At 50.8% G+C, this 27,233-nt stretch overlaps 2 protein-coding genes across 12 annotated transcripts in view; both read right to left on the bottom strand.

The window, feature by feature from the left end:
* LOC128913400 (uncharacterized) overlaps positions 1 to 2,320 on the bottom strand; it is a 47,082-nt gene extending 44,762 nt beyond the window's left edge. For 3 of the 9 annotated variants that reach the window (XM_054210886.1, XM_054210890.1, XM_054210884.1), the window contains exon 1: positions 900 to 2,140. The gene's annotated coding sequence lies outside the window, so the exon portion shown is untranslated. Of the gene's footprint in view, positions 1 to 899; positions 2,141 to 2,163 lie in introns of those variants that run through there. The other 6 variants (XM_054210883.1, XM_054210895.1, XM_054210882.1 and 3 more) reach the window with 5 other exon arrangements.
* Positions 2,321 to 6,147: 3,827 nt separating this feature from the next.
* AMDHD2 (amidohydrolase domain containing 2) lies at positions 6,148 to 20,720 on the bottom strand. 3 transcript variants are annotated; one of them, XM_054210897.1, is made up of 13 exons: positions 20,333 to 20,720; positions 19,537 to 19,673; positions 18,719 to 18,858; positions 18,307 to 18,361; positions 17,669 to 17,881; positions 16,500 to 16,588; positions 16,008 to 16,152; positions 15,640 to 15,747; positions 14,849 to 14,917; positions 14,307 to 14,408; positions 8,648 to 8,785; positions 7,738 to 8,465; positions 6,148 to 6,275 (listed from the first exon to the last, which is right to left on the bottom strand). In XM_054210897.1, the coding sequence occupies exons 1-13, from the start codon at positions 20,413 to 20,415 to the stop codon at positions 6,261 to 6,263; spliced, it is 2,022 nt and encodes a 673-aa protein (XP_054066872.1). In that variant the 5' UTR covers positions 20,416 to 20,720; the 3' UTR covers positions 6,148 to 6,260. The 3 variants fall into 3 exon arrangements, with proteins under 3 accessions (XP_054066872.1, XP_054066873.1, XP_054066874.1); XM_054210898.1 differs by lacking the exons at positions 6,148 to 6,275; positions 7,738 to 8,465; positions 8,648 to 8,785 and adding exons at positions 12,152 to 13,723; positions 13,859 to 13,939; XM_054210899.1 differs by lacking the exons at positions 6,148 to 6,275; positions 7,738 to 8,465; positions 8,648 to 8,785 and adding an exon at positions 13,791 to 13,939.
* Positions 20,721 to 27,233: the final 6,513 nt, after the last annotated feature.

A 27,233-nucleotide genomic window follows, 5' to 3' on the forward strand; every position in this document is an offset into this window, starting at 1 on the left:
TCTGTCTCTTTGGCAGGGCGCAACTATCAACATCAAGGCCTGGCTCCCCCCTCTAAGGTGAAGACTTCGTACCGAAGCTCCCACCTGGGCCTAGAACGTGCTCCATGGCGGAGTGGGGTATTGGCACGGCAAGATACATGTCTCAAGAATGAAGAATATAAACAGCTGCTAGCATAAAGTAACAGCCTGGCATAGCTGCCATGGAACTCTGTCACCTCAAGGGCAAAATCTGATGTATTGCAATGAGGATAACGATAAAAATATAAAGGCACGCATCTTATTCCATCCCCTAAAAAAGGGCCTTGGCCAAGGCAAAGAGAATTTTGCAGGTTGCCAATAGCAACTTTCATGTTTACAGCGTACACCAGGCACGATCATCACGCACAGCAGAAAAATTACTAAAGTATTTCCCGTGTCTCGACACCACACATTCACCACGGTATCGGTGTCTGCAGAGCTCCTCTTCCTTACCGGGCCAGATCCTCAGCTGGGCAAACCCGCAAAACACTGCTGTATGTGGGGAATGTGGGAAATTTATAACAGCTGAAGAGCTGCACAGTCACTTCTTGAAGTAAGAAATGATCCCTTTTTCTATTAATATAGGAAGGAATCATTTACATACAGATACACACACACGCACAGATGCTAATGCCAACACTGACATCTTACACACGTAACACACATACAACTCATGTCACGTAGAGCTGTCTCTGAATGATTGCTTAACGTTGAAACATACAGCGCAAAAATAGGAAAGTGTTATACTTCAAAATAGCGAGACTTCCCCCCCCACCTCTTCCCCATCTGAGTTTACGGACTATGATTTTTCAGCAGGATTCAGTTCCTCGGCCAGGAGCTCTAAGTCTGGTGGGGTCTGAAAGTCTTTATAAGCCTCATACCTGAACCCTTGTGTAGCTCGGCAGATGCTGAGAGCGTGCTGCCTCCTTTCCTGAATGCTCCTTGGATTCAGACATAACATCAGCACTTCTGTGATGGTGATGGTGAGACTTCTGATCATGGTGGCCATCCCTTTTCCTGGCTTCTGTGTCAAACAAGATGTGGGTTAGCCTGTCCAGATAGTTCTCCAGCTCTTCCTGGGAGTGCTCCAGTTGTTTGCCGACATTACTGGGAAAAAAGGAAGCGGATGGCGGAGGGCTTTTGCTTTCCCTCTCCTTCTTGGCCTCTTCCACATGTGGGTTCTGCCTCATTAGAAGAAGCACGATGATAAGCAAGACCAGGCAGAGATACACAACCCAGACTTCTTCCATCTTGGTGGTGAGATAGCAAGGAGCTAGCAGTGCCTGTTGATGTACTCACAGGGAAGATGACCGATGGGCCAAATACAGTAGGGGGTCAGCACTTCCCAGCTGCTGGCGTCCGCGGGAAGGACTGTCGCCAGTAATCAAAGCCCTGTGGTAGCTGGTGCCAAAGTTCGATTTGCTAAGGCAGTGCGGCTTACAAACCCTCCTCCAGTTCTAAATAGGAAAGCGGCGCAAACAGCAAGCAGCAAAAGAAATTTAAGGAAAGAAAATAAAACAGCTTCGTCCTTTGTGTAAAATAACTTCAGCAGAAAGACACAAGAGCATCTGTCACAGCTCTACACGATCTCAAAATAGCAGTATTTCTCCTCGTTTTTTGTTAAAGAACTGCAGGGTCAATGCTTATTACTCTTGAAGTAACTTCCCTTCTGTTACAATGTTTGAATTGTTGTCGCCTTGCTTGAAGTGGTAGGCTTTTCTTCTTTCTAATTCGAAGAAAAGATAAGTTAGGGCCGGGGGTCGTCACCCCAAAGGAAGAGAACAGAATATTTTATCCTTCAGGGGTCATTAGATGCTGATTCTGCAGTCTGCCCTCAGCACTCTGCAAAAAAATGTTAAGTGGCAGAAGGCAATGGTAGTCACCCCAGTTACAGACTCAGTAGGACCAATTTGTTGGCTTCCTTCTGTCTTTGCTGGCCTGGGGAGAGGGCGTCCTTGTAGCAGTGGCTGCTGGGACCCAGGAGATAACTGCAGCCGAACTGCGCTGGGATCCCTTGGAGACCCTTTGTAGGCTGCTCCTCGGTGACTCTGCCCCCGACTACTCAAAGCGGAAGATGGGCAGCCCAGGGACCAATAAATGCATTTCCACTGACCAAGCCCAAGGGAAGGGACTGGAAGAACTTACCAATTAATATCCAGCATCCAGATTAACAGCCAAAATGTAAGGAGGGACGAGCAGCCACCGGGACAGGGCCAGTCTGCGAGGGGGAAGGCTGGCCATGGCCTGCTCTCTCCCCCCCGAGGCAGGGTCCGTCTGGAACGGGATTGCGTTTCCTAACCTTTGCTAGGGGGATCTTTTTACAGATGAGGGCGCCAGGCCTTTTTAGGAGCAGAGATCACACCCAGATTTCTGCTGCCTCTGTGTGGAAACATTCTTGGGCTCACCCTGCCACAGAATCAACTCCAAAATTCTTCACTTTGTTCCCAAAAGCGAGACCTCTCCCCTGCTTTGCTATGGTAGATGGTCTGAGAAAGATTACAGCGTTCCTTCATCCTGTTACTCACTTTAGAAGTTGATAATCAGCTTTTACTTTTTCAAGACCAATGCTATTCAGCAAGTTTTGCTCTAGAGGCACTGTTGTACTTTGCACGCCCTTTTTGCCTTGTCTTTAACTCATTCCGGAGGTTACAACCACACTGGAAGATCTTGAAGTGGTTTGCTGCCTACAAGCGTGGGCCTGGCACTGCTGCACTCCATTTAGGTGGGCAGTTGCTAAAGAGAGACAGCACCGCAAATCCCGTCACCCCTTCTGCACCCACCCCAATGCACGGCAAGAAGGGAGGGGGGAAGGCAGAGACAGGCAGGTCAGAACCGAGCTTGGTTTTCGACCAAAACTGAGCTACGTTACCTTAATGCAAGAACACCGGAACAGAGGATGCCAAGCAGATGAGAACATCTCCTTTCTCCCCCACCACTGTACATCCTTAATGCCCTCGGGCACAGACCATACCTCCGGCCACAGGTACTAGAATAAGGGGTAGAGCAAAGCCCTGACCCAAACCCGACAATGCCGTAAATGAGAGATGTCACTGAAACCCTAAAGAAAAAAATGCTAAAAGGAGAAAACATAATTTAAAAAAAAAAAAACAAACGTCATTAAGACTGTGTTTTGGCTCCTATAAAGGGGAACGGACTGACAGAGCAGCGACAGCATTTCCTAACTTCTAACAACATTGCTCGTTTCCTTTCAAACAAACGATAATGCAGCAGAGATGCTCCAAACATTGCGAAGTTTAAGAGTGAAGTAAAGACTGCTGTAATTTCAGACGCAAAATACCCTAGAGCTGTGTCTTCAAGAAACAATCGTTAGTGAAGTAACTTGGGCAGTCTGTCAAAAACGCAGGAGGCATCGCCTTGACTGGGAAAACCGGGAGTGGGTGCAAAAAGGCGAAACGCCTTGTCCGAGGTGACCCCGCCGACTGGTGGAACCGACCCAGCCGACTTCGGGTCTTGCACCCAAGTCCACGGGCCAGGTGTGACACTCAGGGCTCTGAAGTACCGCGTCGATGCACGTTTGCCTTCTGAGCCCTCCAACACTGAAGTGCGGCGAAAGGAATACGGGCTGGCTTTGCAGGTCCAGCATTACGTGAAGACCCCTGCAAAACCAGAGGAGCCATTCATGCATTAGAATGCCTTTTTCTCTGCCCTCTTTAGAGGTAAACCGGCTGGATTAGGTTACACCAAATGTCCACCTCACTGGCATCTTTGTTCTAATTGTCAATGCCTAACAAACAGCATAAGCACGAGGCAATTAGGTAAGAATGCTTCCCAGAATACTCCTGTAGCTTTCCACAGCACAGGATTTTATAGCGTTTTATCAACACTAGCTTTACCTGAAACAAGACAAGTTAAAAAATAACTACTTCGCAGACACACGCTGCATAACCAGGTAGGTAAGAAAACAGCTGGAGTTCCAAGGTCATGTATAGGATGCTCTTTAATCTTAGTAAAGTTTGACAATGATGTGGCTTTTGTACTTTTAGTATAAAATCCTGGAAATCCAAAAAATACTGTATAGCGTTGCTCCATACAGTCAAAGTAACAGCAGTGCTCCCTGGCAAGTAAAATAATAATCTGCTAACCTATTGATTTCCAGTTTTAACCTATTGATTCCCAGAAGACTTAAAGTCTACATATTTCTCCTCATCAGATACATTACCCAGGTTCGCTTTCTCCCTGTGCCTAGACAGGAATTCTTTAAAATATTTACCTCGCAGATGCAACCGACTGCATCAGAGCTTAGTCATAAATTTTTTTTGTAGCCAACATCAGTTTTTGTGAAGTCTTTCCCAGCAAATGTTTCCCACCATCTCTCAGCTGCTCTCAGTACACCCTCGAATCTGCCTACACTCCCGTTTCTCTCTTCTCATCCAGGATGACTGCCTGGACTATAAAAAGGAAGGAAAGCGCTGCACGCTAGGGAGACCTGATACCATGTTTCCTTTTAAAGAGCTTGTATACCTTCAGCTTTTTTAGGCTCAGTGGGGAGGTTTTCTGCACAGGCACAGGAGATGGGCTCAGTGGCCGATGCAGTTATCGAACCACTGGAGACACGCGTTCAACTGTTCAGAAAGCAAAAATTTAATACAAATCAAACGCAAGAGAGTCTGTGGGCTCTCAGTTGATTTCACTGCTGCCCGAGGATCGGCATGCAGCTGATTTATCCTCTGCGCCACTGGTGGTTGTAACAGGGCTACTTTATAGACTTCTTTTTTTAAGAACGGATTGTACATCATTCCTAGCTGGCCAGAACCTGGCTTCAGCAACAAAAATGCTTCCCTGTCTGAAAACAACTGTCCTTACATCCCTAGGCTAGATTCAATCAGCACTTACAGTTCTCTTCTATGTCTATACCTGTCAATCAGAGAGATGAACGAGCACCGATGATTATCGCCCACTTTCCTCCAAGATCCTGAGCTCGTACTCTCTAGATGGCAGTGATGACACACGCTGCCCAGTCCTTTCTGGATACCAGAAGCTGCGTTCACACAGACTTACATGGAATGGAAGCATTCAACTATCCATTATGCTTACACCGAGGGACCTTCACAGAAGCTGGATCTTCATTACAAACCATTCCCTTCTGCATGCATCGCTGCTTCGTCTGCTATAAGAGGTCTGCTCTATTTAAAAGCAATAGATAAAAGGGAGAATCTCCCAGTAGAAAAGACAGATTCTTTGGTTAATGTCAATTCTACAGGAAGAAAAACAGGTCCTTCCAGACTCTGTGCTGGTCTTTTGCAAAGGTGCCTTTCTACAGTGCGAGGGCAGAGTACTATGGAGGCTGAGTCTGGGGGTCATACGCGTAGTCGACAGACCTGTTTTAAACGTCTAGATAAGGCACTCTGAAAGAGGATCCTTTCTTTAGGAAATACAGAGAGGTTCTTGCGTAACATTTTCTACTGCACAGCATCCTTTCACTGCTCTTAAGTTTACAGGAGATTTGGCAGTTTTTAGCCACAGTTTTAGTCTAAAAGACTTTCCTAGAAGAAATTAAAGCGAAACTCTTCTTGGGAAGTTGTGAATTTGAACGAGTCTGTGTTAAGCGTCCTGGGTGACTCTGAAGGAGATCCTGCTGAACCTTGGCTTTTCCTGGAAGCTGCTGAGCACTTCCGGATGAACTGGCAGTTCTTGTTGCGGATGTTTCCCTTCACTTCCACAACCCTGGCAGATTTCACAGCTTAAAGGTAGGGGAGAAAGGAGCAATAAGAGATGTTTAGTCATCTCATACAGTGAGGTCCCACTCTGCAAAGCAAGACGGAAGGCGGGAGGGAAGCCCTTTCTTCTTCTCTTCCCCCACCATGCAAAGTTCTCCTACCTGTTTCCATGAGCTTCAGCTCTTTGCACCACTCCTCCTCCATCTTCTTCCTGTAGTCTCCAAACATGGCTCTCATGAGCTGACGTTTCTTCACCAGCGGAGCCTTCTCATTGCGCAGTGTCTTGATCGCACGGCGAGCCTCCTCGGCTGAAGCAGTGCAAAGGAGAAACAACGTACAGTTTAAGACTCCCCCCCTGGCTCTGAGGCTGCACGCCTGCCGACCCTTCCCACAGGGGAGATCTCTTGTTTACTTGAATGCTTACCCTGCTTTGGAGTGGCTTTCTGCGTCTTCAGGCCAAGTTCCAGCTGTTCCACACACCAGTCCACCTCTTTCCACAGCTGGTCATCTGACTGCTATGCAACATGGAGCAGAGTGAGCATGAGGGAAGAAGTCATCCAAAAATCATAGCAGCAGCTGCTACACGGGGAAAAAAAAAGGTATCTGCCTAAAGTCAGGACTACTCCAAATTTCATGTTCTGGGGATCACTTTATGGACTTCTTGGCATTTTCCCTATAGTGCTTTTCATTGGATAAATATAAAGCACTGGACAAATATTTAGCTGCAACTCACTGCCTCTGTTTGATGGATTTAATATTTGGCTGCCATTCAGATGATACTGTTTTCTGGAAAGCTGTCCAGATCCTTTCCTCTGAAAAAAGAAGATCGACTCACAGATGGGAGGAATAAGCATTAACAAGAATAAAAACCCTACCCCCACACCTGCACAAAACCAAAAAGCAAACAATGGACAAAATCAGAAGCCGAGTCTTGGTGTCTTGGCTCCTGCTCGCTCAACCAGGAATGCGTGAGAAAGAAGCTGAAGCCTGGGAAGACGGGAGAAGCCACGTCCCATCAAGCAAAGCCAGCTGTGCCTAACTGAACAGTGGAAAGGAGAGGAAAACAGGGCTGCACCCTGGGGCCAAAGCAATTCTTAACTGTCATGTACACACAAAAGCCCTCACACTCTCTCCTCCTTTTCCTTACAACAGCCTCCTTCCAATGGACTGGAAGGGTTTTACATCACCTTCACACCTTTCTACCTTTCTCTTACTCAGCAGTGTTTGTCGGTAGGGTTGTTGGTGAAGCAGCACTTTGGTTGGAATGCTTCACAGGCAGGTGAACACCCAGTGTGACTTCGATGTACAGAGTTAATGACAGCAGATTTTTTTTGCAATTTTGTATTTCAGTATTGCTCAGCTGGCATTGTTTGTCAATAATAACTACACCGGTGCTGAAAAGAAAAAAATAAAAATGAGGACTTGGACCTTAGCAGGACATTAGAAAACCTCAGGGTGTGCCTTAATGGTATGTTTACACACAACTTGCAACTCAGTCGATTTCTGGGCCATGCCTTACAGCGGGAACCTTCTCGGAAGCACCTTAAGCTTTGCACCACACCCGCCACAGCCTTGGCTACACCAGCAGCAGCTCCGCACCTCAGCTTTGCTATTTGCATTACGAGAGCAGTTCATCGTACCCGGTAACGTGGAAAACGGGGGTACAGTGCCTGGTTCAGCACACACGGATACCAGCTCGGTACTGACTGAGGAGAGTTACCAGCATTTTTTTTAATTTTTTTTTTTTTAAGACTATGTGGCACCCAGCTTCCCGGGATTAGCCGTCACAAATCTAAACATTAAATGTTTCAGCACGAGTCTGAAGCAGACAATGAAGGACCGTTAACTTCCTATCCACTAGTTAGGTTCCTCAACTGTCCAGCACAGAAAGAAAGCAGCCGCTGTAAGAAATAAGTGGCAATCCTTGTCTTTCAGCCTTCATCTCAAGCCAGTATACTAACTGTTAAACTATGCAAAGAGATAAAGCTTCTCTTTTGCTCCAGGGTTTATAAATTATGGGGTCCCATCAATATTTAAATACCTGAGAGGTCTCATCCTGGTGGTGATTATCTTTATTCTGACATCCGTTGGCTTCTGGCTTTGCCTTCCTGTTGATCTCAGTTTCTTCTGTCTCCTTTTTACTGACAGATGTTTTTTGTTTCTTCTTCTTTTTCTTCTTCTGGGCAGCTCCATCTGCTGTTAAATTCTCTGTCCCTGTCTCATCTCCAGGGGCAGTCTCTGGTTGGGGGATCGTTAACGTGACATGGTTTTTATCCTCTTTGGGTGTACTACCTGCAGTTTGAATCAACTCAGGCTTCTGCAAAGCTGAAACCTGCGGGACGCCTGCTGATTCAGCAGGCAGTGAATTACCCAGCACTTCATGATCTGCTGTACGTTCTACGTGTTGGCTTGCGGGAACTGATGGAACCAGAAGACAGCCTTCATCTGGGACGGGAAAGTTGAAAGCAAGCTTGGGTTCTTGTCCAGAGGCAGCAAAACTCAAGGCTCCATTCCAGTTCTCCTGCTCGGTGGCTTTTACGTCGGTTTGTATCCGCTCAACACCACTGACACCAGACGCCACTTCCAAAGATGTGCCAGTTGCTGCTGGGTCAACCTCAGAAAGTGTAAAATCAAATGGGAAGCTGTTGTCAGATGACATGAACTGCTTTGGCTTTGCCTCGGAGATTTGGTCAGATTGTTTCCCATACACCACACCATCTGGAGCCTGCCCATTGCTTTGCTGTCCTTTCACGTCACCAGGTTTCATGTCTAGAAAAGATAAATAATGTTCCTATCAATATGCCAGCTTCCTGCTCTGGGGATGCCACTGCTACCATGACTCCCTCTCTAGGGCACTGCAGAGAGGCGATGCAATCAAAACCCGGCACGTAAGACATCTCCAGAAAAGAACCAAATACCACCCATCCCCCGAAGGGACAGTTCCAGCTCACCTGCCTTCTCCGTGCTCTTCTGATCCTCAGCCATTTTGGGACGATAATCCCCAAACACGTGGTTCATCACTTGTCGCTTCTTCACAAAAGGAGTCTCATGGGAGCGCAGGACGTTGAGAATGCGCTGTGTCTCCTCTGCTGCACTCGAGAAAAAGACCGAGAGAGACAAGAAACAGGTTACGGTGTGCCTTACAAACCATACCGTGGCATGCTGGTGACTGGGTCTCTTCTGAACGCGTTGTGTGTTCATACCACCTCTGACTAATCCATGACTGGCATTCGGTTCGAAGAAAACTCCAAATGCTTTTAGAAGCTGAAATACTGTGAAATGTTCTTGAAAAAAAAAAAAAAATCTTAACTGCTTATTATATATGTTAAGAATCTTACACTGCAGTAACTGCACTACTAATGGCACAGAAGCTACACAGGGCTTAATAACCCTTCCCCCAAATTAACTGAGAAATTCAAGAGCCTAGCTTGGTGTCTCTTCTCTGGAAAAGCAGAAAAAATCTTAGTGAGCACACCCTAAAAAGCAGGACTTTTGCTTGACTCTCATACAAACTGGCCTGACCACAACAGTAATCCCAATTCTTTGGGTGAGAGCAAATTCTCTAAAAAGCACGGTTGTTCTGGGACAGCGGTCTCCAAAGACCTCCGTTTGGGAACTCCAGATACGCACAGTCTTCCAGTGTTTGTCTCACACATTTCAAGCCGTAAAAAAGCCTCATGTACTCGACTAGTATTTTGGAAGGGGCAGACACCCATCTCTTGGCTGCAGTGCATCTCTCCGGGACTCCCCATATGAGCTGTACCTTTGCAGATCCACCACCGAGAGCCCCAAGCTCGGAACAGAGTAACAGCATGCAAGTGCGAAGCAGAAATGGGGCCGTACCTACCCAAAAAGCGCGGGTGGTACGCAAAACAGTGGGGCTGTACCCACCCAAAAAAAGTGGGATGTATCTTCATAGCACCTGGGCATCAGGGTCCTGAGCACACATTCCCCGCTTCCTCAAGGGGCTTAGCTGGCTGCATTCTAGGCCTGCTTGCTAATAAGAGGTGTTACAAAGAAAGAGCTTGACAAAGCTTCAGGGGAACCTCTCCCGCTCCCGCACTTGGGAGTTATTTTTCGCTGAGGATCCCATGTATAGCACTGCTGCAGCCAGGTACCTCACGGATCCAGACCTTGAATTCCTGGCTAGAGCTTGGATCTGTCTCATCACAAAACAGTCTGATGCTCCCGCGTGGTGTGTGGGCACATATTCATCGCTGCTACGCCCTCACGCGCACCGGCGAACACTCACCTAGGCGTCTTACAAAGGGCAGTCACACCCCTCCTCTACACGTTAGGTACAGCAGCAGGAGCAGGACATACATCCTCATCCATTTACAAGCTGGCCTGACTAGATCACACTGTGATCTTCTGGAAAGCATTTTGTAAGATTTAACCGTTCACGTTGTTTCTCCTTGGACCAGAACAGTGAGGAACAAGCTTCACAAATATAAACCTACTGGCACCTCAGGGCCAGATGCCCTGACACAGTATTTCCTTAAGACTGGAAAACAAAAGCAAAACTGTGGCAGAACTGAACAACAATCCGTTAGATGGGAAAATATGAACTTGCGAAAGAACGCAGAAAACAGGAATGAAAGATAAAGCTGCTTCCAGACAGATTAATTCAAAGCTCAATGCTTTATGCTGTTTTATATTTAGAAGACATCCCATACAACACAAGAATAGCAAACAGACAGGAGAGAAGAAACAGAAAAACGTCCAGGTCTGCCAAATCTGAACTGACGTTGGAATATGGCTGCAGACTGCAAAAGAGGCAACATACCTTGTTTCGGGGCTGGGCTGAGGCGAAGATTTGCCTCCAGCTGTGAAATGCACCACTCCAGCTCCTCCTGGAACGTGCCTTGGGGAGCCTTGGACATGGGATGGGGGAAGGCACAATGTTTAAAAGCAGCACAGATCTCTCACCCGCAAAACTGGTTCCAAACCTGAGTTTTCTGAAGTTCCCTCCCCTCTTACGTAGGAGATCAGACCGGCGGGTCATAAACCCCTTTTCTGGCTTTACGCTTGAGGCGCGTGGTGTAAAAGCTCCATTTATACCATAAATCAAGACAGCACGGGGTGGGACACAGACTCTGCAATATTGCCTGTTTGGAGGGCACCAAATAAGCCCTCTTCATTACAAAAATCAGAAACAATAAATTCTTACTAGCACTAAGCCACCCTCTCCTGACAAGCCAGGACTTCCCACAGATTGGTTTTGTTTTGGTTTATTTTTTTTTTTTTCTCCTCCTCACATTTTAAAGGCCCCAAACCAAAGATTTGTAATTTTTCCTGAAGTTTATTCCGGTGCCTGTCTCCACAGCAGGAAATTTCCCTCCAGCACAGCGTTGGCAATACGCAGAATTTATCTTTATACTAAACACAAGTCCTTAAGACCACCTTCGCTGTGTTTTTCCCCTGTGTGCCTGCTGCTAGGCAGCTGGAAAGCAAGGCTCAGCAGACTGCCTGCGAACAAGACAGTCGCTATAAGGCGCCTGGAAATGAAAACGATCTTGCTTTAGCAGAATAAGGAGGTGAGGAGGAGCTGGGAAAGGCAGGCGGGAGTGCCGGCGAGGCCCTACACCGACAGCCTCCAGGGAGCGGGGCACCGGGGAGAGCCCGGGCCCGGGTAAGAAGGGGGCGCCCCAGACGAGGAGCGAGGGGCCGGGTCGAGCTCTTACCCGCTCCATGCCGGGCAGGCTCTGCGCCGCCGCGGGGAGGAAACCGAACCCCCGGTCACGGAACAGCGTGTGGGCCCCGGGGCTCCAGCTCCGCCGTCCCTCGGCCGCCGGGGCCGGGCCGGGCCGGAGGCAACCGCCGAGGCCGAGGCGTGAAGGAGGGAAAAGCCCTGCCGCCGTGCGCCGGGTGAAGGCCTCCCCTGCCCGGTCCGCCCGCCGCCCCTCCGCCCGCCGCCCGGGCCCCGCGCTTCCGTTCCGCCCTCCGCGCTGAGCGGACAGCGGGGCCTGCCCGAGCCCGCCTCGCCCCGCGGGGCCCCGGCACAGACCCGTCGAGGAGGGCCGGGGGCGAGGGGCTCCTCACTGACCGCCACGGGCCACCGGGGCGGCCCTTCCGCTCGGCCCGGGGCAACCGCGGGGGAAGGCCCGCGGAGGCCACCGGCACCAGCGCCGTCCGCCCCGGCCCTCCGGAGCCTGCCCTCGCCGGGTGAAGGCACGAAGCTGCCTCCGAAGCCGGCCGAGCCAAGGGCCAGAGGTGCCGGGCTCCCACCTTGGCGGGGCGTTTGCCCCTCGCCCCCGGCCCTCCTCGACGGGTCTGTGCCGGGCCCGCGTCCGCCCGCCCTGTCGCCAAACCCCCGCGGCGCCTTCGGGAGTGCCCGCATCTGCCCGGTCCCCAGCGGAGCGCGAAGGCCACGGTGCCACCGGCGTCCCGGCCCGGCACACGGCCTGCCGACATGCGGCACTGTGGGCGAGGGGCATACACAGACACGGGTATCGTCCAATTCCACCTCTGGTTTAGATTTCGATTATTTAATTTTTTAAATAATAATAATAATAATAATAAAAAAAAGTTATAGACACCTTGTTTCATATGCATGGGATTTTTTTTTCCCCTTGGATTTTTTTTCCAACACCAGTCAAAAGCGTCCCCCCGGCTGAGATTCGTAAAGCTGTGGCACGTCACATTTCACAGCACGGTGTTTGACGTCTCTTTCAAATGCTTCAAATCGTGGATGTTATAGTTTCTGCTGACGTTGGCAGTTGATGTCAGAAATTCTCCAAGGCTGCCAGTTATTCCAGCAGGGCTCTAATGCGCTAGGAAAGCACTTCCAAATGTTGCTGCTAAAGGTTATAAAAAAGTGCTGGAAAAATCGTCATGCTTCTGCCAATCCCGAGCAGATTTTTGCCTTGCCTTACAACCGCCACCCCTGCTAACACTTAGCCCTTGTCTAAGCCCTCACCTCACTACAAAAACCATCTAATTGGTCTGAGACTTATCAGAGGTTGAGACTTAACGCAAGGCTTTTCTGACCGCGGTAGGTTCGAAATCAGCATCAGTATTCGCATAGAAGTGTCCAAGTGTCAGGAAAAGAGCTGACAGTCAAGTATTGGAGAAGATAATAATGAGCATGGGAATAATGAGCTATCAGCAACTGTCTTGAAAGGCCAGAATCCCAACTGCAGTTTTCCTCTCCCTCAGTCCCTGAGCTGGGACTGAGGGCTCGTGAGCCCGTCACCACCAGTCTGGATGCATCCCATAAAGCAAAAGCTTCCCGTTGTGGCCTGAGGAACGCACAAACCCATCAGACAATGCAATGGCTCTAGGAGGTATGGCTGGGCACAGAGCCTGCAGAACCCTTCTAGCCAGAATGAAGGGTTAAGAGGAACATTGCTTTCTGTGGCGGGATGTTGTCCGTGTCTCCAGCCGAAACCACTGTGCTGTGGACTCAATGCCCATGCAGGGAAAAGGCACAAAGGACCAGCAATGCCTCATTTTTCCTGGGTTTGATCTCTGCCCTGAGGATTCAGCCCACACGGATTCACAGTCCCACAATGGCACCGAGTCTCCCCCATAATGGCGAGCTGTGACAGCCTTGCTCCGAGGACACACGACAGGGGGACTGCCGGGGAATTAGAACGTGATCCTCCACTTCTGCTGACACAACAGGAACCTTTTAAGGTGAAGAGCTGCGAGCTGAGCTGGTGGAAGCCGATGTCTAACCAGCCCCGGCTGCCCGGGAGCGAGGCAAACAGCAGGCAGAGGAATGGAAATGGCTTGAGCCCGCCTCGGGCACAGGGCAGGTTGGTGTGTGCTGTATAAAACAGCGCGAAGGCTGGGACAGCTTCACACTGCTGTAAGATGGCGACAGGAGCACCTCTGTCTGGGGACTCCATGCAGGAGAGCTGTGCAGTCCTTCAGGTCACTCCTGGGACTGACGATCCCCCCCAACACAGATTTGCCTGCTTTCCCCACTCCACCAACTGAGCACCAACAAATTTGTTGCAGGCATGGCTGTAACTGGAAGCAGCAGTTGCGCTTGGAAAACGCAGCTCTTTGGTATGAGGCTCCTTTAAGGGAGTTGCAGGAAGGAATTAAAAAAAAAAAAAAAAAAGAAAAAAAAAAAAAGTGGAGTGGTTACCAAAGCTGCTAACCACAGTGCCAGGGAGCCTCGCAGGGCACCAGGACAGCCCAGCGTCACATGCCTAACTCATCCTGTCTCCAGACTTCCTCGCCTGCGATGTACGTGGCTTGCACATAGAGACCGTCATTCAGCATCAGGAAATCTGCATCGGACAAGAGAGAAAGGAAGTAGCTATCAGAGAAACGGAGCAGCTGAAGCTGGCTGGGAAGACCTGGGGTCCGTGGGGAGGAGCTTCTCCCCACCCCAGAAACAGCAGCAGAATGGCAGTGCGGTGCCATCGTTGCTACGGTGGCTCTGCTCCAGGCCTGGCTGAGATGTGGGGGTCTCTCCAAAGGGCTCATGAACCACCAGCAGCATCCAAGGGAAAAAAAAACCGAGCAAAAGCCCAGAGCAAATCCCAGGCAGAGCGAGTCTCCCTGCTGCTCCCATGGGATGAAGATGTGTTTGCAGCAGCCCCTGCTTTGCTCCAGTACCTGGGAACCCTCACACCGTTGTCCCCATAGCAGTACCTGCATCAGAGTCGTAATTTAGTGTCCCCTTTTTGTGTTCAATCCCCAGCAGCTGGGCGGGATGCAGAGACGCTGCCTCCAATGCAGTCTCTACCGAGCACCCTTGGACAGAGAAAGGGGGAGACATTAGAGCAGCAAACAGCCCCCTTCCAGAGCGGCCCAAACCCCCTGGCTATGACAACTGCCAGCCTGGCAAGGACCCAAGCTGGAACACCCTCCCTACAGCCGGATGGAGCTGGGGAGGGGAAACATCCCTATGGGAGACAGTGGAAAGAGGACAACTGAACAGCTGGGGAGGGGAAAATCATTCACCTTTGTGAGAAAGGAGCGGGAGAGTTCACCTCTCATTAGTGCTATGGGTTAAAATGAAACCTCCCCCCAAAAAGGTGCTCATCTGAGGCCAGTGCCGCTGATTCCAGCCCTTCTCATCGTGTCTTGGGCGAGAGGGAACATTCCCTGGTGGAGTGGATACAGCTACCAAGAATGAGACCTCTTCCCATGTCAACACAGGGAGCAACAGCTTGTGGACAAGGCTCACTTACCTGTGGCTTCTTGGAAGTGTCGCACACATGTGTCCATGGTTGCCACGCTACCGCTCAGGGTCTTTGTGCCTGGGAGAGGAACAGGATGGCACTCAGCAGGTCCCACAACTCACAGCAAGGAGGAGCGAGGTGGTGGGAAACCATAACGTGACCAGAAGGGGCAGAAATCCTGGGCTGCACAAGGACCAAGCTGAAGGGCCCGCAGCCATTGCTGCAGGGTGACAGAACGAGGCAAGAGAGAGCCCGTGCTGGCAGCACAGGGAGAGGTACTGAGATGTCACCCCACAGCTCCACTGTAAGACCAGCTGGACTGGGTGAAACTAGCTCACAAAGCAGGAGCCTGCTGCCAGAGACAGAAGAAAGGAACCAAAAATGGAAAGAGCCTTCTCTGAAATACCTTCCCAGTCTCCAACTGCTTGCAGCTTAGGGAACTTAGCAAGAAGTTAGCTAAGTAAAGACAAGGGACAACAAATATCTGTGGAATTTATCCATCCGTTCTTGACCCTGCTGGAACCTCTTGGCATCCATGACACTGGGCAACAAGGTGTTCAAAGGTGCTGTGGACAGCTAAAAATGAACAGATTCCTCCTCACTCCGCCAAGATGGGGCAATCCCCCTCTTCATGAGGTGCCTCCTTCTCCCCAGGGCCAAGTCACAGCAGAGCCATTAACTGATCAGGCACCAAAACCAAAGAGGGTGGCACAACCGACTGGCACAGCAAGGTGCGCTGAGCTCTCCAGAATGGGCATGAGTGGCAGTGCTGCGCCAGCTCTTTAGCAAGAGGCACTTACCTGCAATGTAGGTGTTCAGCCCATCGATCTCCACCACCTGCTGCCCCAGCGTGTGCCGACCTGGTGCCAGCCCCATGCCAGCAATCGCATCTGTCACCAGCACCAGGCCTGAGGAACGCAAGGAAAGGGCTGCGTTAGCTTTGCAGCTGCTGTTGCTGCAGCTCTGAGCACTGCACCACACTGGCCCTTCCCAGAGAGGGCCAAGGTGTGTCTTAGCTACATCTGACCAAAGCAAGAGGGCTGGTGGATCAGCACACGTGGCTGTGACCTCTTTCAGGCAGCTAGGGCAGCATGTCACAGCACTTGTGCGGGAGATGGCACAGCACTCGGGATGGCTGGTGACACTGCATGGGCCTGGCATGGCTCACCTTTGGGGTGGGCTCGGTGGGCGATTCGTAGAGCGGCAGGGTTGGTGTGGATGCCATCAGAGATCATGCCGTAGAAGACCCTCCGCCCAGCAGGAATCTTGTCACTCGTCAGCAGCCCCACGATCCCAGGGTCACGATGGTGGAACTGCCCAAGGGGAGAGAGGACAAGCTGTGGAGCATCACCAGGACTCGTGGGCTGAGACCCTTCCCATTAGGGGATGCAGCTGCCATCTCTATCAAACAGTCCCTGGCAGCTGGGTGCTCCGTCCTTTACCAGACAAATCTGGGCATTTCCTTGAATTTCAAGAGTCTGCTACAGCCTTGAGTCTCTTTTAGATCAGGCAGTAGAAACGTGAAGCCAGGGATTCAGTGCTGAAACCTCACTGCAAGGCTTGGTATGAGACAAGATGGGGAGAATATGCATCTGTGGAAAGCTGGAGAGAAAGCACCAAAAGCAAAACCAGTGCAGGGCAAGTGGCCTTGGCTACTCACCGGCAACATGGCATTGAAGAGGTGAGTGATGAAGGTCGCGCCGTGCTGCACAGCCTCCTCAGCCTGGGAGAGATTAGCCACTGAGTGACCTGGAAACAAAGACCAGCACATGATTTTTCTGCCCACCTCTCCATTAGTTTCCCTACAGGAGTGAGTCCCTAGGACTCGACTCTGATGCCCCACTCCAGGATGAGGTCTGAGGTGTCAGCCTCCGCACAGAGATGTCTGGCCATGACCGTGGGGAACTCTGGCAGTGGGTGTTTCACCTGAACACGTTCACTGTTCACAGCACAACCGTCACAAATGCTGCCTTGGTCCCAGAGAGTTGCCTTCAGGCTGCCCTAGAAGTCCAAGGACACTGAAAGGCTTTATATTGTCTGTATAGAGACAGTGGGGACTTTGCCAATAAAGAGTATGGGGATAAAACTACCCAGAAGGAAAATTCTTTTTTCCCCCCAATATGGACAGCAGCTCTAATGCTCTGTGGGCAAACTTTGCCTTTCTGTGGTTCTTTGCTTTATGTGGCTGCGAGATAAGAGATGCTCTGCTGTGTGAATGCCCTTCTCACTTGAGATTTAATTTCACCTTGAATAACTCCCCCCTTTTTAATACAAATAAATAAATAAAAGGATTTCTTCAATGATCTGAGGCAAAGAAGAGTTTGTGAAACAGAGGACAAGAAAAATGCAGCCAGTTTTAAGTCAGTGGCCATCAGAGGGAGAGGTCTCCTACAGCGCTGCCGTTTGAAAAATGGAGTTATCAAAACTCAACAGTAACCTTTGGAAAATGATTTCACCTGCCAAATAAGGCCTAAAGCAGTTGAACTTCAGAGTTTGAACCCTTCCATGTTGTCAACCCTCAATTACATCTTTATTCAAGTAAGACTGCTATTGTCTCTTCTGTGTTTGAACAGCACCAAATACTACCTTGTGTTAAACTGCAGGGGCTCCTCAATATGAAGTCTGGCCCTTTACCGTACAAAGGGTGACAGATTTGCAGCATTGAGCGAGGTCCCCATTTGTGACAGGTGTGTCATCACCATATAGGTCAGGGAAAAGAGAATCCTACCCCACCTAGTTGCACTGAGACACTGTTAGAGATGCTACAGCCCTGAGAGAGGGGCTAGTGGCCCGTGTGGCACAGGGAGGCTCCTGCACCCCAGCCCTTACCGAGCGAGACGCAGATGCCCCGCTTGGTGAGTTCCCGGATCACCTCACTGCTCCTCTTCATCTCTGGGGCCAGGGTGACTATCCGGACGCAGTCCAGGGACCCGTAGGTGGCAAGTAGGTCCTGGAAGGCACCTGCCTCGAAGGTGCGGAGGCAGTGCTCCGGGTGCGCCCCTTTCTTCTCCTTGCTGATGAATGGTCCTTCCAGATGTGCCCCTGCCCAAACAGGGACACAAAGGCATGACCCTTCCTCGCCCCATCAGGGACTGAGAAACCCACTGTGTCTATCCTGCTCCAGTCAAACTCTTGCCATTCTCCTGCAGCAAAACACATGCCTCGGGTAACGCTGAGCTCAGCACAGCAAAAGATGCAGTGCTGGCAACTGGTCAGGCCAAACCACCCCACTGCCATTACCCTGGGGGGCCCAAAGGGACTGGAGAGGTGCATGTAGCATGAGAGACCATGGCAAAGGCCAGGGACAGGCTGAGGGAGAAAGCGGGTCTGTGCCCTCCTGTGCATCCCTCCCATCAAGACAGCTCCAGCCCCCATTTGTGCTGTTCCTACAGTAGCTTCTTTCCCCTTAACAACGAACAAGCTAATTGCCTGCCTAGAGTAGCACCAGAGAGGACAAAACCACTTACCCAGGATACCTGCTCCGTGGGCTCCACCATTTCTTATACTGATCTGGGGCAGAACCTAGAGAAAGGGGTTTGTCAGATGCGGCACCCCAGCTTGCCAAAACAAACCCAAACGTCGGGTCCGCAGAGAGCTTTGTAGCTGGACCACTCGGGACCATCAGCCAAGCACAGCTCGCAAAGAAAAAGCCATCTGCAAGCCACGTTGTGCAAAGCTGGCCTGGGAGACATCGCTGTCTCGGCAGTCTAAAGGTTAAGGGCAAGAAATCCAGGGGTAGAGTCCAGCGTCTCACACCCACAGCTTTTCCACCAAGGCAGCTACTCCAGTCTCCGCAGGCCCAGCCTTGGCACTCTCACCTCTCGGTACCAACCTCAGCCCTTTATCACCCTGCGGATGAGAGGGGAGAAAGTCACTTACCTGGTGGTACACAGATGGAGGAGAGGTCACCAGGGTGGGACAGAAGGACGTCACTCCATGGGAGAGGATTTTCTGACTGACCAGGTCAATCCCTGATTTGAAGTCATCTGTAGCCAGAGAAAAGTCCACCCCAAAGCCTCCTGCACCATCAACAAAACAGAGATGAAACTGCAGCTTCCCCACCCGAAAATGCCGAAGAAACATTTTGCATGCTGGAGCGAGCCACTCCATTTCTACAGCGAAGAAGGGCTGTAGAAGGGCTCCACCAGCACTTCCGTCCTGCATTCGCAAGGCTCTGTGAGTACAAATCTAACCAACGCTGTCCTGCTGAAGTGCTTTTCCACACAGCATCGCAGCTTTTTGCAAGCACCAACTTTTTATTTTGTTGCAGGGCAAAATCTGAGGATTCCCCATTAAAGAGGGGATCAGACTTCCAACATAAGCTAGCACAGAACAAGCCCCTCTTCATCCTCAGGGAAGAGCAGGTAACATTTGTTCCCTTGAGAAGTCCTGCTCTGTCCTCCCCGCGCTCTGAAAAGGGAAGGGTGGTCATCCTGCCAGCACGGGGGCAGGATAAAATGTTGATAAAAATGAGGTTAAGAGCTGAAAACCCCACCCAGCCAAAGGGGACCAATTACACGACAGCAGCAACCATGGGCAAAATTGTTCTTTATCGTTAGTTGAGTGACTCACATCTCCCCTGGGCAGCTGAAACGCACTCGGTCACGGGCAGTATGCATGCAGCAGGGTTTGAAGGACTGGGATGAACAAACCCGGGACCCCTCACCCCTCTGCGAGCATGCATGGCTTCACCGTACCGTTGATCTGGACATCGATGAAGCCTGGGGCGATGATGCTGTCCTTACAGTCCAGCTGGATGTCGGCTGAGCCCTTCTCGTCGAAGAAGAGTTTCTCCGGGTTGAGGATCTTTCCCTCTCGCACCCACAGGTCCTCCCTGGAGGGACAATCACACGAATGCCAAGTTCCTGTGCCATCAGCGGTGCAGCAGATGGGAGCGGGTGGCCATGGCCCTGGCGACAGGGGTGGCCTCAGGCAGAGCGGACCCCACCAGCAGCCTCCGCCATGGGCTCTCCGATGTCTACTAGGGCAAAGCTGCTCTTCCAGCAGCAGGATGACCAGCAGCCCACTCTGTGCCAGGCCTCTGGCTCTACAAAACTCATGGGAATGGGATTTTCATGGGCTGCCCGTCAAACGTGGTGGCGGTGGCCAAGGGGCCCACGGCTGGCAGAGGAGGCCAAACGAAGGACAAGGGGAGAGGAGCGGGGCCGCACATGGGGCACGCCTCATTTCCTTCAAAATCAGACGGAGGGGACGAGGGACAGTGGGCACACGGGGGGCAGCGGCTGATGCACTGGGGGACCTGTGGGACAGTCCCCGGGTGTCCCAGGTCCCAGGTCAGCTCTGCAGCCCAGCCGTGAGGCCCGGGCACCCCCCGGCAGCCCCAGCGCCCTCTGGCAGCTCCGGCACCCCCAGTACCCCCGGCAGCCCCGGTACCCCCGGCAGCCCTCGGCAGCCCCGGCACCCCCAGTACCCCCGGCAGCCCCGGTACCCCCGGCAGCCCTCGGCAGCCCCGGCACCCCCCGCAGCCCTCACCTCTGGAGCCGGTGGCTCCTCAGGATGCGGCAGTTGGTGAACTGGACGATGGGCGCGTCCGAGACGGATTTGTTGGACGGCATCGCGGGGCTGCGGCGGCGGCGGCGGCAGCCGCCGGGAACGGGGGACAACCCGCCCCTCCCCAGCCCCGCTGACCGGGAACCAGGGTTGGTGGAGCGGGGCAAGGCCGCGGCTTCGGGGAGCCGGTGAGGGGCGGAGGGTCCGGAGCACCGCCCCAGGGGCAGGCGGCCTGTCGGCCCCCGCCCCTCCCCGGGGCTCCGGGCCGGCGCTGTGAGGAAAAGGCCTCGCCGTGCGCCCCGGTGAGGCCCGGGCCCCGTTCAGCCCCCCCTCCCCTGGCGGGGCGGCGGCGGGGTCCGGGACACCCGGGGGCGGGGCCAGGGGTGGGGCCGGGGCGGGGCGCGGAGCAGCGCGAGCGCCGGCCTCACCCCGCGGCGCCGCTGGTTCCCCGTCACGTGACCCCTCTCAGCTGACGCGCCGGGATTCCCCTCGCGCCCCGCCCCACGTGACCGTCCCCCGCGGAGCCGCCATCATGGGGAGGGCGCCGCCATCTTGAGGCGGGCCGAGGGGAGCGGCCAGGCCAGCGCCTTGCTTTGAGGGTGGGTGGTGAAGGAGAACCGGCGGTGGAGGAGCTCTCTTCCACTGCTGTCCTCGGCCCTGGCTGCCCCTTGGGCCTGGGTTCTTCTGCTGGCCCACGCAGGCTGCTGGCATTGTCACTGGCATGGTGTCTGAGGGGGCTGTGGGGATGGTGCCGCACAGAGATGCCGGCTCTTGCCTGGGAAGCCAGGGAGGGTGTCAGGCCATCTCTTCCCTGCAGGCCTGGGGTCTTGCTTGGCCTGCCAAGTGAGATCCCAGGCCTGCCACCCTCCGTCCTTGCAGCAAGTAATCTCGGGATTTACCTTTTGTGTCTGTTTTAATTACACTAAGTATTAAGTAGAAATGAGCAATTTTTCCTGTCAGAGCCTCTGAGGGGGCTGGCAGCAGTGTATGCTGGTGTTTTGCTGCAGTGTGTACCGCCAAGCTGACAAAACGCTCTTGAAAAGGTGTGATACCACTGGGGAGCGATGTGTGTCCCAAGGGAACCTGCGGTACCCAGGGAAACTCCAGCACTGGTGAGCTCAGGGAAACTGGAGAGAGGTGAGGCGGAGCTGCTGTGCTGGTGTCAACATCTGCTTGTCACAGCTATCTCCCCAAGACGTTCTGCACATGCCTCCTGCCACCTCTTGCTTTATGCTCTGATGAGAAATGTTTGGGGCAGAATCTTTTACCACTGCGTCCACTGACTCCAAACTGCAGCTCCTCAGCGCAGGTGGTCTAGAGCGTCATCACTCAAGGACTTCTTTGTGAATAAGTAACCTTGGCTTGAATGGCCCCAGCGGACTCGATCCTCTCTGGGGAGTGATTCTACCTGGAGGAACTGCTCTGCTCACGCACACTGTACCACGAGGCGCTAGCGGGCTACATCCACTGTGCACGGAAACAACGGTGCAGGCCTTGCTTAATCTGACTCATGATTATTCACTTCTTGAATGGCAATCCCAGGCAGACCCAGGTGTGCTGGATGAACCTGTCACAAAGGACCAGCTGACCTTTGCCCCTGAGAGCTGGCAGACCAAGTGTTGCAAAGCATGTACCTGCTTGGAAATCTGGCTGGGCACAGTAATAACTTCACTAACAAGATTAAATTTGAACTGTTTATTGGCTCATGCATAGTAAGGTTTCTGGAAACGCCCCTTTGCTGTTCCTTTCTCAGTCTCAGCTACAGGGAAAGAGTTAACTGCAACCTGGACAGGTAAGTCATTACTACTTTAAATGTTACTTTCTAGGTTGTCAGCATTGCTGTAGGCAGGGTCCTAAAGTCATTTGACAAGTCAGCAGCAGCCTGGGAGAGAAGACAGAAAGCTGGTTCTGTGCCCTACAGCCAGGCCCCTGCCTTTTCTCTCCAGCAGACCATGCCACCAGGGGTCCTTATGTCTGCAGTCCCTGTGGCCAGAAGGGTAACGATGTCCAATCTCCAAAACATTAAAGGTAAGTACTATGCTTTGTTAAAACTAAAGCCATCATCCCCAGCAGTCTAAGCTGTGCTGTGCTGGCAGATGCTTCCATTTCCTTTCCCTCCACTTTGCTCCAGGGCGACTGCTGTGGGCTGCACCACTCTCACTCCTGTGTTTATCCTATTTGGTGTCCCACCGTATGGCAGAGAGAGTCAAGTGTCTCATCAAGGACTGTGTCCAGGCAGGGTGCTGATGTGAGCCCTGCTGATGAATCACATCGAGAAAAGATAAATGATGGCAAATGTAATTGTGCATGAACGTAACATCCCTGTCCGGCCAGGAATTGAATTTTAATGAAGTTTTATGCTGTACTTATCATTCCATGATGTCAGTGCTTGTCCACACTACAAGCTGCCTCTTACTGTCAGCAGGATGCCAGTAAAGGCCCCCGAAATGGAGAGCTGAGAATGATGCTAGTTGAGGCCAGGAAAACTACGTGCAGCACTGTTTTGGGCATTTCAGGCTAAGAATGCCTTCAGGCAGGTTTTCCTCATCGTGGCTGAAATTATCCACGTCAGGGGCACCCAGCAGCATATTGGTGGGAATAATTTGTGGCTTTAGTACAGGTGAAGTCAAGGAGACTCCAAAACCGGAAGATCGGAAAATGAATCCTAAAAGTGGATCTCATGCCTGCTTATTTGAGCAAATAACTCTGTGAGGAAGTACCCTTCCAAACTGCTAAACTGAATTCAGATGTCAAAAGGCATATACAGCACCCAAACTGCCTGTGGCCAAACCAGGGCACTTTCATATGAATGTACGAGCTAACAGACTTGTGACAGTAATTTTTCTTGGCAGTGGAAGAGACTCTAGGTAGATGCAAGTACTGACTGCTTACAGATAGTAACATCCGCTATAAAAAATCCTTCCACAGGGTCCACCCCATTGACACAGCTTCACCGACCCTTCGGCGACAAAGAGGTCCATTTTTCTAGGCAGCAAGCCCCAGAGCGAACCACTGAATCAGAACGCTGGAAAACAGCCCAGACCTCCTTCTGCACTGCTGGGAAGAACAGAACAGCCTGTGCTGAGATGAAAAGTATGGAAATTTGCCTCATGGATGCTGTAGGTATGTCACCCAGCCCAACTTTATGTCATGTATCTCCCCTGCTTAAGTCTTATCCCTTTGGATGTTCTCCTTTTATTTCTCAGTATTAAATTAACTCCGTCTTGCATCACCAACAATTGCACACTCCTCTAATAATTGCATGTTCTTTCTCTCTACTGCCCCACTAATAGGCTGAGGGAATCACAAGCTGTAGTTTCACTTGCATTTTCTTTAGCAAATTTTTTTTTTTTTCTTCAGGTTGAGTTATTTTTAACCTGTCTCAATTCCCAAATTAGATTCACTGCCTGGCAGCATGAGAAGTTGTACCAGCACACTTGGGAGAAACAGGGGAGCGCGTGCTACAGGTGTGGAAGAAGGTCTAGGTGTCCAAAGGGAGGGCTGCCAAACGTAGCGCTTGTGGAGATGCAGCCTTGGCTTCTCATTTTTCACGTGTACTCACAAAGAGGTCTAAGAAATTGTCCTAATGCATACAAGAGCCAGGGCAGCTGTTTACATCTATGAGTTGAAAACACGCTACCAATCTTGGGAATGTGTGATTTCCTGAGATTTGTCCTCAGCCTACCTTAGGCAGACAAAGCCATTGGGTGTAGGTCGTTGTTATCGCTCTCTGCCACTTGAGGTCACCCCTTTACCCTCTCGCATAGGCCAAGGAGGAAAGCACAGATGTAGTGGCAAGGACAGGACAGTTCAAAGTGCCAAAAAACGGTCCAGGACTGAAACAGCCACTGGTATCTGGATTTACCAAGGGTGGTAAATCCAGAAGTGCCAGGACTTGAGCCTGTGGCGAGTGCACCTCATCCCCTCAGCAAAGGGAAGATGGCAAACAGGAGCCACTGCTTCTCCAGGAACCTCATCCTGCTCTCCTGCTACCCAGCTCGTGCTCTCACAGGTGAGTGAGAACTCTCAGTGGTCTGTAGATACCTTGTGGGAGGCAGGTGGCACCCTGCAGTTTGGCCCCTAGGAAAGCTTCGGGCTTCCACACGGCAAGGCTGGGGAGGACTTTTTCTCTGTGCTGTGATACAGGAACTAGCTCGACAGAAACTCAGTGGTATGAGCTGCAAAGCTGTGATTGTCTCAGGAGCTAAATGAAGCGTGGCTTGCAGAGAAAAGAAACAGCATTCATTAGTGAGTAATAGGAACAAAAATGGAGCTTTTTGGGATGCAATCCTTTGACCCTGAAACAGAAAATTCCCACTCTGGGATAACTGGCACTGGGAAGACTTACTCTGGGTTTAGTTTATTTAAGAGAAATAGATGGTTAATATCTATAGAGCAGAAAGAGAGACACTAAGAACAGAGGTGGCAAGTCCTGTGTGTCAGAGACAGGTAAGTCTCACCTGAGGAATGGTGATGTGATGGTTTTATGCAGTAAGGCTGGATGGAAACAGCAAAAAGCCATAAAATCAAGATCTCCATGGTTAGACTGCGAAGGAAACGAGGTTTACTGAGAGTTGTTTTCATTAGATCTGCTGTTAGCCTGTAGTTGAAAACAGCAGCTTAGTTTCTGGGATCAGTTTCTCTTAATGAGGTTTTTATTTCCGCAAAGCTTATTCGCTTTTCCTGGTTACTATACTTCTCTGTAAACCAGGTCTCCCAAGGAAAGACAATCCCTGAGCATTCACAGCTAAAATTCTACTACTTAAAAACGCTTCTCCAACAGAGCAGGAAAAAAAAAAAAAAAAAAAATCTGCAGCCTTTGGAAAAAAAAAAAAAAGCCGGCATGAAAGAATTAAGAAAGAGAAAGGTCAGCAAGCTCTCTGAAGGCGTTGTCCACGCAGGCAGCACCTGGCAGCAGGCACCCCTTAACCTTATCTAGCCTGAACCGACTGCTAATGGACATTTACCCTCTGCTGTGCTGCAGAGCCACCCTGCTCCACGCTCTCTCTGCAGGGCTGACTCACTCTGCAGTGCACACTCAGAGGCACGCAATCTGCCACATTACAGAGGACTATTTATGTGCCAGTAGACACCACCTCTTTTATTCAGGCACTCTACGAGTCTGTCATTTCATGCTCTGAGGCTGCCTGTTCCCCTCTTCCAAACAAAATACAAAGCAAATCCCTGCCAGATGGGACTGTGCTCTGATCTAGCACGCTGCTGTCAGGAAATGGAGGAAAAAGGACCAAAAGGTTCGTAATTTTAATGCCCTGAATCACTTGAGAAATTTGCTGATGCAATAGCATCAGTGAAGGACTTGAAATGCGAGTTTTCACCTGAGAGTCATCGAGCATCTAGAGCATTGCTGTCAGAAAATGCTTGGCCAAGGCAACATGCTCAGACTGTTAATTTTACTCCTGGTGTGTTTGCAGCTACTTGGCACAAAGCAACCATCCACCTGTGCATGCAAACCCCAGTTCTTGTTTCCTGCTCTGTTCTCCTGACTTGCATATATTAACAAGAAGGGCTTGATATTCCAAAGCCTGAACTAAAATGCCATCGATGGGATTTTGCCTGTATTTGGTTATGTAAGTATCCATCGCCATCCTGAGCCTAGAAACTGCCTTCTGCAAGGTATCAGGAAGCTACAGTGGGATCTTAAAGGGTTCCTATGGACTGGTGCCTTTAAATTGCTTATTTCTTTTAGAGATGGGAGCTACCCATCAGCATTTAGTTTCTCTCTTAAATGCAATTTTCTTATGCTCTCGTAATTGTCAAAAAATAAGGCAGAAGGTTCCCCTTAAGGAAAGTAAAACCAGATCTTAAAAACATATTTGCAGCCCCCAACCTTCTCCTGTCCTTCTACACAAGCAAAATACAGTTCCTCTCACCAGAACTGCAAGATATATGTGGCACGCTTTCCAGAGAGCCTGAATTTGTGATTCACCCCCTCCCAGCTGCAAGCTCTATCAGACTGCACAGAAGTACTGGGAAGGCACTCACTGCAATCAGCGCTGAGAGAGTTACGCTGTAGCTTCCATGAAGGTTTACAACCCCTGGGTAAAGTCTAATTCAGAAGTTTAGAGTCTATGACTTTTGCTGAAGGAAATAATGACCAGCAGAATCCAGACCAGTAAATTTTCTCTTAACCCTGTCTATTAAACAAATGCAGATGGATCAGCTTTACAGCAAACAGAATAAACCAATTAATTTGTTAATAATTACTGATGATCATCAACTCTTCATCAAAACATCACAAAATTTTGTGAAAATCCATTGTAGCAGAATGACTGCCTCAAAGCTGAAGTCTCCTGAATGGTCCCCAGTTTGGAGACCAGCTACCCAGAAGGTGCAGAAGGTGCCACCAGGCTTGGGCTGGTGAATGCTCCTGCCAAGGCAAAAGCTCCAGACACAGTTCCAGTGAATTCCTTGTGCTCTGGCCACAGCGCTTCATGGTACTTACACCAGACTTGTTCATTGCATGGGCATACACAAGGTACATGGGTGAAATACAAGACACCACCCACATCTCCATAACCAAGCAGGCTGACAGATCTCTCCAGATTCTTCAGCTTTGTTTGCTCACAAGGGCATTACTAGCACTAGGTATCTGTGCAATATTAGTATTTTGGCTTGAACAAGGTAAAGCTTGACCCATTCTCTAAACCATACCACTAAAATGAAGGTAATACACTCCCCAAAAGCATTTTGAAACAAGCTCTACATTTGTAAGGATCCAACATCTATTTCCCATGCGAGCTTCAGTGTTGCTTTGCAAGATTCATAAATCCTCAGGATAAGAGAAGGGTGCTACAGCATTTACTAGCTGTACAAGCAGAACTTCTCAGGTCAAGTTTACAAGCTCCTGATTTACAAGTTAAAA

The sequence above is a fragment of the Rissa tridactyla genome, chromosome 8, assembly GCF_028500815.1.
Source record: "Rissa tridactyla isolate bRisTri1 chromosome 8, bRisTri1.patW.cur.20221130, whole genome shotgun sequence".
NCBI lineage: Eukaryota > Metazoa > Chordata > Aves > Charadriiformes > Laridae > Rissa > Rissa tridactyla.

Bases quoted from the DNA above. Each gene is read 5' to 3' on its own strand.
- AMDHD2 (XM_054210897.1), bottom strand. From the start codon at position 20,415: ATGCCGTCCAACAAATCCGTCTCGGACGCGCCCATCGTCCAGTTCACC. The intron at 18,859-19,536 runs GTACGGTGAAGC...TTGATGGTGCAG, and splicing joins CATCGATGTCCAGATCAACG to GAGGCTTTGGGGTGGACTTT. The intron at 16,589-17,668 runs GTAAGGGCTGGG...CTTTGTTTCCAG, and splicing joins GGGCATCTGCGTCTCGCTCG to GTCACTCAGTGGCTAATCTC.